Consider the following 9,091-nt stretch of genomic DNA (forward strand, 5'->3'; position numbering starts at 1 on the left):
TTGTAGCCCTAGCATTATGTACTGAGTATACTGAGTAATTCTTACTACAGTACGTGTTTCCAACTTCAAATACAAGTGTAATGGAATCTGTTTATAATAAAATTAAAGCTATTTCAATATGTTTCATATTTTTTATGCAATTTTTGCTCACAAATTCATACCTTCAGATGTATTTGACTGCTTTTTCATTCACGGTGAGGGAATGCATAGAAAACAGCTCAAAAAGTTCTTTCTCTGTGCACCTTTTTACACAGCAAAGATTCCTACATTTTGAAGTTGAAAAGTTCACCAAAATGTGTATTTTTTCTAGAAATGTGTTTGTGTTCATGTGCATGCATGTGCTGTGCAGATACTGTATGTACAATAACTATTTTATTTTTATGTGTTTTGTTTCTTTCAGGATCTTCAGACTGACATCCAAGCAAAAATAATATAAATGATTTTTCTTCAAGTTTTCTTGATTCAATAAATGTTTAGTTGATTTCTTATTCTCTTCTCATTACACTCTCGCTCCATATAATTGGTATATTAATAAACTTGTTGCCTTAAGCTTGGTTATTTCTTATTTATATAAAGAATTTAAAGAATATAAAGAATTTAAATGGTCTTATCTTACACCTTTAGGGAGGTTATCAAAAGTCGATTTGTTTTTTCCATAAAAAATTGGAGTTTTCAAAGGTATTTTTCAGTCAAAATGTGAATTTTTATTCAAAAAAAAACCTTGAATTTTTCATGATTTATTATACCCCGAAGCTGGAAATAGCTTGAATCTGAAAATACATCTAAAACCTGTCAAGGTAATGTAGAATTCAATGGCAGAGGTCCCTTGAACCATTTGAAGATGTGAATAGCTTTCATGATGTTCAAGTTTTTTCCGGTGGGTTTCACATGAAAACTCTATTAATTTAAGTTTTTCACCCGACTACACTGTTTTGAGTTTTTTACCTTCAAGTTTTTTTCTTAAATTAGAAACCATTACAGTTGTGATTTCATTTGGGGTCTAAAAAAGCTCACAAAGCTCTAAAATTCAACCTTTGATAAATAACCCCCTAAATGTAGTCTTCATAAAAGGCTTAAAATATAGACACTTTTATAGAATAATACACTCAAATGAAAATAAGTAAACTCACCCATTTTCTCATTTGTTTTCTGGATTATTGTTTTGTTTATCAAATCAGCGGCCTCAGAAGTATGATGGCATTTTCCATTCTCAAGGTCATCCATTTTATGGGCAATGAACTCCTAACTGCTGTGTATGTTTAAGCAATGACATCAGTGGTGTTCACCTATCATTGGGTAAATTGTGGTTCAAAACTACTTAAGTGTACATTTTTACTCTTAAATCCACATATGCTTACTGACAGTTTGATATAATTGATACCAGTGATTATAGATATAAGATCTCATGAAGTGTCTTTAGAAGGGCAGATCAGCCATTAGAAAACATGCCACTAAGAACTGGGGTATGCACAAGAAAGTAGCTTGCCTCTCACATTGCTTATCTCTTTTGGCTGTTATCTATTTTCAAATATACAACTTGTGCTGTCATAGGTGGAGGATGATCTTTTTGTTTGTGGAGGCTAAAGATTGCCATATACCAGCTGACTTAGAGCGGATGCCAGATTAAGCCACATAGAAGTGCAGCTGAATCTAAAATGCTCACGGTGGGCAAATGCTCACACCAGTCCAATTGTAGGAAATGATAGACATTGGACTAGAATGTATCCAGGGTAAACAAATTTCAACTATACTAGCACCTTGAAAAAAGACAGGATAAATGCAGTGGCAGTTTCATCAACAATACAATCAGAACATATATGAGCAGAAATCAAATGCTAGTTTTACATATAATACCCTCAGCAAAAATGGTAGGTTCAACACAGTACCAATTTCATGTCTGTAACCCACAAAACATATATCAGGATAATGCACTCTCATGAGGGTCCCACCTAAACTAGCACAAAAAGAACAAAACAACGGACAAGTAAAAAAAAACTACAAGAAAAAGCGCAATTTACTTTTTCAAGGAAATGGGTTAAACCATGACATGTGCAAGGATGACAGGGATGGCACTGATGCTGGCTGATAAAAAGCAGTTATTACATCCACTGACAAAAAGCATTTTTTAATTATAACTGGTGGAGCAGCTGCTGTAGATGACCCTCAGCACTCAGGATGTATGTAGTACTTGTGCAACTGAAATTGCTGCAAATGTTCCCAGTTGGAAAGTTTCATCTAGTTTTATCAGTCTTCCTTCTGCCAAGCCTCCTGTCTGTTGCTTTTCCCCACCCCCATCTACATCTGCACCTGGTTGCCTACAAAGTCAGCTGTGCTATGGTTGTACAGTTGCAAATTTATTAAGTCTTAAAACGCCAAAAACCTCTAATACAAAAATTTTCCAGGTAAAAGTTTAAAAGTCAATGGGAGCTGAGCTGATCCTATTGGACCATTTTTAATCACTTCGGATTTTTGAGGTTTTGGGATTTTTTTTGTTGCTAGGAATTGTCTGAAAACTCAAATTGTTAGAGGTTTTAGAATTAATCTGATTTTTTTTTTGGAACAATCATCATTATTTTCTGTTCATCCTTTTTGTATTTCATGACATTCATGGTTTTAGAGAAAGTGAGTTTAGTCGTGGTTTCAGAAAACTCAAGAACCACTACAATTTGACCTTCAATACTAGGCCTCCATGTCTACCATAAAAATAATGTAAACATTAAATAAACCCAATAGGATTGTTTTACCTCCTAAAAATTAGAACTATTTGGTTAAAGAGAGATGGTCTTTCTGGATAATGAGTCCCATACCTGTAAGAAAAATATGATTATTTTTTCATTTATTAGACATTTAGAAGCCTATATCTTGTCACAGAAAAGGGATTAGACAAAAATTATAGTGTATTTTAAAAAGCTTGCCGTGAAAAAAATGATACAGTATATATTTCCCCCTCGGAAAGGCCCTAAAAGTGAAAGAGCACAAAATGTTGCCTGGCAATATATGTACCAGAAGCCTAAAATAGGCTGGCAGGGAAAGGGTTTAAAAGAATAAACTAAATGCTAACAAAATAATTATTAAGCTTTTATCATAACATACTGTAAGGTAATTTTTTTTGTTATTATATCCTGTCCTGTGCCTAACTATGACTGACAATTGAAGGCACAAAACCTGCTATAATAAAATAATAATAAGCTATATTGAGACTTTTTATAAAGAACAAACTATTCCAATATTCCAATAAAAAAGTATTGGTGCATCTTGTGCCAGAATTTGCCGCTTATCACACAGTTGGCCTCGCCTTTTTCAAAATCATGTGTACATGTGTATGACATAACTGTTTTTCCTTAAAGTTATCCAACATCTGACATCATTCACTTATGAATGTTTTCCATGATTAGAGTTTTTAGGTTCATAAACACTAATGTCATGCAATGTTCTTGTGCAAAGCAAATTCTATTAATGGATAACAGAGGAGCAGATAAGTTGGGATGATACTTACATTGGTTTATATATTAGCCATCTTTCAGCTGCTTTCAGATACTTGGAGTCTGTTTTCATTACAGGTGTGATTAAGTGAAGCTGCGTGGCAAACATGAAACTCCTCACAAGCCTACTCCTTCTGGCATTCTTTTTTTGCATCTTTGCAGGTTTTGTATATAACAGTTTTTTTAATATTAAATATTGTTTATTTGTATATTGTATACTGTTTATTTGTTATCTGATAATCTGATAAAACTTAGGCCATGGATGTTTAAACTACACAGAGTTTATGGTTCATGTCTTTTTCTTTCTTTTGGGAGTTATTATGGTCTATAAATATAAAGCCGTAGACCAAAATCTTGACGGGTGGTTACATTCATGCCTTAATGACTTCAATACTGTATCTACTATATTTTAGAAAATCTTTTTCCCAGTTACCAAAATTACAATTAGAGTGCCAGTCTGTATATTCGTATACTGCTGAGATGACAATAAAGTTTACTTTGACTTTGACAAAAAAAAAATATTTTAACCACAGCAAAAGTTATGCAGTAAGTTTCAGTGCGTTATTGTGTAGAAGTAATAACAACCAACATCTGTGAATAAGGAAGGTTTTTGCATGTGGCAAACATTTTCTTTCTTAAGCTTCTTGGGTTTTGCACCAACATGAGATAAGATATATAAAAGTAATTGTATTGTCATGTATAAGTGTTTTTTCCATAAAACAATATAATTGTCAATATAAAATCAGAGGTTCTCATAATACTAGTCCTGAATTCTACTATGAATGACATGTTTTTGCATATATTATCATATTTACCTATTTTTACTTGCAGGATGTATAAAAGCTGTTCCAGAATCTTCTAATGGACGAGAGGTAAAAACCATCATGCATTTCACCATCTGCACTAAATGACTTGTTCTCTATAAAGAGAAAGAAAGTGGTTGCCAATGCATAGTTTTAGCCTGTAACTATATATATATCAGTACTTGTAATAAAAGATGAGATGCAAGTACCACACTTCAGCAAAAATAAATATGCTCACATGCCACTACAAGGCCCCTTGTTGTTTTACACTGTCTCTTGATGTACTAAATATAGACCCCCAGCAACAATGTGAACAGTAAGATCAAGTTGCATTCAGAATTTCATGTGAGAATAACAGGGAAGCATTTAGTGCTGAAATGCAAATAGAACAATATCTGGTTACAATTTGTACATGAAACAAAGAAAAAAATTGCCATCGTTTAGTCTAACCCACAGTGTAACGTTGGCTAATTGTTATTTCAGCATTGTAATACATTATTACTAGTGATGGGTGAATAAATTCACCAGGCACAAATTCACGGCGGTTTTCTGAGTTTTGCCGCCAGTGAATTAGTTCGCGAAACTGTGGTGAAAAATCCGTTCAACATAAAGAAATTAGTCACTGGTATAAAAATTGTCGCGCATCAAAATTTTTCAGATGCTCACTGATTTTAATGCATTTGGACAAAACAGGTGCGCGTATAAAAACTGTCGAAATTGACGTGCGTCAAAATTATTTTGACTCCCATTGACTTCAATGCATTTTGCAAATTTTTAGCCATTTTGCGAATTTCATGGTAAACGGGACAAATTCTCATCACTAATTATTACATCTCATTTTAATATAATGTATAAATATATTGGTCAGGGAATTTAAAAAAACTGGTGTTAACAATCATAATAAGATACAATTTGCTTCTAGCCCAAATGTGAATCCCATATGCTAAATGGCTGCCCAAGAATCCGAAGCCCAGTGTGTGGCAGTGACAACAATTCTTATGAAAATGAATGCCTTCTCTGCTCAGAAAACTTGTGAGTAAAATGATTTACAATGTACAGTATGTGTGTGTGTATAGAGAATATAGAAACAGAATTGTCAGCTGCCAGCTTGTCCTGTCACTATGATTCTGCTCCACTAGCACCAACACCCTGCCCTGCTGCCTACCCCTAGTTTTTTTCCTTAACTCCAATAAAAATGGGGATTTGGATATAGAGGAAGAGAGCTTTGATTATTTGGATTCTAAACTGAATTATACATTTGTATTTTATGTAAATGTTAAAACTCCATGTTTATTGGGTACAATTAAAAGAACCAGCAAACGATGGAGAGAGAAAACCATGGAGGAGCACACCCTAAACTTGTTTAGAAACTTGCTCGGGTGCTGGTAAATAAGGTAAATAAAATAACATAGTACCTCGCTAAATGGGAAAAATTTTGAAACAAAATCCTATTCCCGTTGAGTCGAGTATTCCCTATGTTCACTAGCAACCGATCACTTTTAAAAAATCATGTTAGAAAATAGAAAAGGGCAAAATAGAAGGGAAATATTTTGAATAAATCTTTAAAATATAGTAAACAAAGACAAAAGGGGAATGCAATTAAAAATCGCAAGCATGTTTAAAATGGCGTTTTTGCTTAAATAATTTTCTGGCGAACATCACCTGTTCATTATTTTTAACACCTCTGGAGTTTTATTAAATATTTAGTCGCAAAATACGGTTTGCGATTGCGGAATTTTATTACGTACACTGCGAATGTTCCTAGAAGCCAGTTGGTCGCAAACTTTGCGAGGAAGTCGTTGAGATCTGTAGTCGGTAAAAAAGAATACCAACATGGTTGCTAACATACTGTATACAATGGTGTTTGCATTTTTTGTGCAACATATCACATTCCCCCAAAAGAATACATGCAAATTGTCACAGAAAAGCAATGTCTACATAACGCTAAGGGTATTATGTAACACATTTCATTAACAATTCATTTTATTGCTGACAGTAAATGCACTATGGATATTAGACCAGTTAGACCAGGGGGCTTATTTTCTACACAGAGTATGATTGTGTTTTCTGTACTTACATGCTTACATGAGTTGCCAAATACAGGAATCTTTTTTCTGCTTATTGGTGAGCCTTTATGGGGGGGAGTCACAAAATGTACATTAACCCTTTTGATGCCTGGGGATGCACAGTTCAGACTGCGGCACAGTCTGTGGCATGTAAAAGGTTAAATATCATCAAAGCAAAAATTGTATGCAGAGAGCAAAAAGTAGTTGCAGAGGCATATTGTCAGTTTGAGGCAGTCTGTTTAATGTTATCAATATCAATTAATGTTATTTACTTTGCACGACAGGTTGGCAAGTGTTTCTATGAGAAAATGAGCACATGGCTCTCAGTAAACACAATTAAACAATGTTTGCATGTCTGTTAGTGGCAAGTCACACTTAAGGAACAGTTTAAAGCAAAAAGTACCTTCGTACAACCGCTTTTTTTTTCTTTTACTTATAGGAAGAGGAACATTCATCTTCGTGTCGTCAAAGACGGAAGCTGCTAACGAGTGTTTCCCTCATCATTAAAGATAAATCTTAATGAATCTTCCATCTTTGTGCTTTCCTAGTCAGTTCTATCTGTACAATATGCCTTGACAAGCACCAAATAAATGTTCCTGCTCTACATATACAATATTACAGTAGTAATTGTAGCTATATATCAGGTCATATCCAAATAAAAAAATAACATTTGCCTGGATTTACACTTAGCCTTTTCAGATATCCCACATTTATTATGCACCCCCCTGTTATGCTGACCTTTGAAAGTAATCACCATCTGTGCACTTCTTTGGGACTACATTGTCTTCCCCCCTCCGCCTTTCTCTGATTTATCTTTAAAAAGGAGGCAAAGGAGGTAAAAGGAGGCATCTAGCTGAATACAATTCAGCATGCAACAACTTGGGGTAGGTTTGTCCAAACTTTTGTTGCAGAAAAATAAAACCCACTGCTTAAAGTTCTCCTATGGTGGTCAGTTGTGGAAGTAATGTCATTAAATATGGTGGACATCAGGAGGATTCATGTAGTTCAGAATATTCTTCTGCGGATTTAAAAAAAGTCTCTATTACTTTTCTGCAAAATAATGTACGTAGCTGCGGATGGGCACCTGTGACGTTTCCTAAAGAGGTCTTCCTTTAAATATGTTTTTTTCTCCTTTAAAGTAAGGTTGCATCTGTCTAGAAACCTCATTTATTGTTAATTTTATCATAAATATAATTGCATATTGTGAGTCAGATCCTAAACTCATTTAACTAGTAGCCAAGAGTATGTTATGTAAACCAAAATGGAAATGGGGATGTACATGTGTATAGAAGTACAGATCTTCACTGGTGGCCTTGGGAAGCCCAATATAAAATCAAATTATTCTTCTTACTCATCTTTTAAATTAGGTATAAGGAATCTCATACAAGTAAAACCATAATAACATGTACATATCTCGTGTAACTACCACAATTATCTATCAGTTTGTACACAGTGTAATAATAAGTAGTTTGTAATATTATCAACATAGAGGCAGCCATTCATATGTGAGGGTACAGATGCAGCAGTGTAGGAGATACCCTGTTCAAACTCAACCAGATGTCTGCTACAATGTTTCATACAGTAGCTCTCATTTTCACGATGAAACATATATATAGCCCAAGATGGATACACTTCAATACCATCTATACCAGAAAGTTAATAGGACCCATACATGTGCCAGCTGTATTTATAAATGCACCAGCATGAAGACTGAAGTCAATCAAAAGTAATTGATCACTGGTAAAACAATTTGATTTGGTTCCTGTTGTTAATGTTCAAGACAAGATGGACGGTTTTAGTTCCAACTGTGTTAAGGTAAAGGAGACTACTAAGAAGCCTAGCAACCTGTTAATCTAGATCTATTTCAAGCAATAAATAATAATACTGATTACAGACTTGTCGAACAGACTTGTCCTTCACTTCGGCACTCCTCCAGTTATTATAATAGCACACCTGATACCCTGGGCTGGTGCTCCTGTTGATTTTTTTTCTCTTAGTTTCAGATCTAGCTAGGCACATGCATAGTAAAATGAAAAAGCCAAGATGAAGCCAATTAAGATGGCTTTGAAAAGCTTCTACAGAAATCCCCTGGGTCAGTGCAGTATTTAGTAAACAGGAGGACTAGTTCAGGGTATCAGGTAAGCAATTATAATCACTGCAGGGTGCCTAACATTTTGGCACCCCTTGTGATTATACCTTCACTTGCCCTTTAATGTTATGAGCAGAAGGGCATAACAAGTGCAAAAGTTGTAACCCATAGCAATCAAGAGTTGACATGGGTTGTTACAACTGGAGCAAACATTGCCTTTATTCTTTAGTTGCTGCCATTGTTTCTGGAAAGGTTAATTGCATCAATGGTCCAGATAAATGTCCCCTTTACACTAGCTAAAAAGTCAATGGGTTTGCAATGCTATCAAATACTGGAGGATACATTTCCATTTCCATGGAGTAATGTCACTTCCAGGCAGACTTTGTGCATTTCCTTGTATCTTTGACATGCAGAAGCTCTCTGCTGAAATCTGGCACATAGGCTGGGCACTTTGCAGGTTTTCAGTCCAAGCAATGAGGCAAACTTGAATTCCATCACTGTCCCAGATTTAATACAGTTCTATTTGCACTGATGGACATTAGATAAACATTGATGGAGAGTGTAAAACTTTGGAGGACAGTGATATATTTAAATATAAATAGCAACAAGAGTGCACATGTTATAGATAATATTGTAGGTAGGTTCTAGGAG

At 34.8% G+C, this 9,091-nt stretch overlaps 1 protein-coding gene across 1 annotated transcript; it reads left to right on the forward strand.

Moving 5' to 3' along the window:
* The first annotated feature begins 3,517 nt into the window (after positions 1-3,517).
* On the forward strand, positions 3,518-7,289 carry LOC108710581 (serine protease inhibitor Kazal-type 1). Its single transcript, XM_018251702.2, has 4 exons — positions 3,518-3,644; positions 4,314-4,354; positions 5,208-5,317; positions 6,791-7,289. The coding sequence occupies exons 1-4, from the start codon at positions 3,590-3,592 to the stop codon at positions 6,834-6,836; spliced, it is 252 nt and encodes an 83-aa protein (XP_018107191.1). The 5' UTR covers positions 3,518-3,589; the 3' UTR covers positions 6,837-7,289.
* The last annotated feature ends 1,802 nt before the right edge of the window (positions 7,290-9,091 follow it).

This window comes from Xenopus laevis, chromosome 3L, assembly GCF_017654675.1.
Source record: "Xenopus laevis strain J_2021 chromosome 3L, Xenopus_laevis_v10.1, whole genome shotgun sequence".
Taxonomy (NCBI): domain Eukaryota; kingdom Metazoa; phylum Chordata; class Amphibia; order Anura; family Pipidae; genus Xenopus; species Xenopus laevis.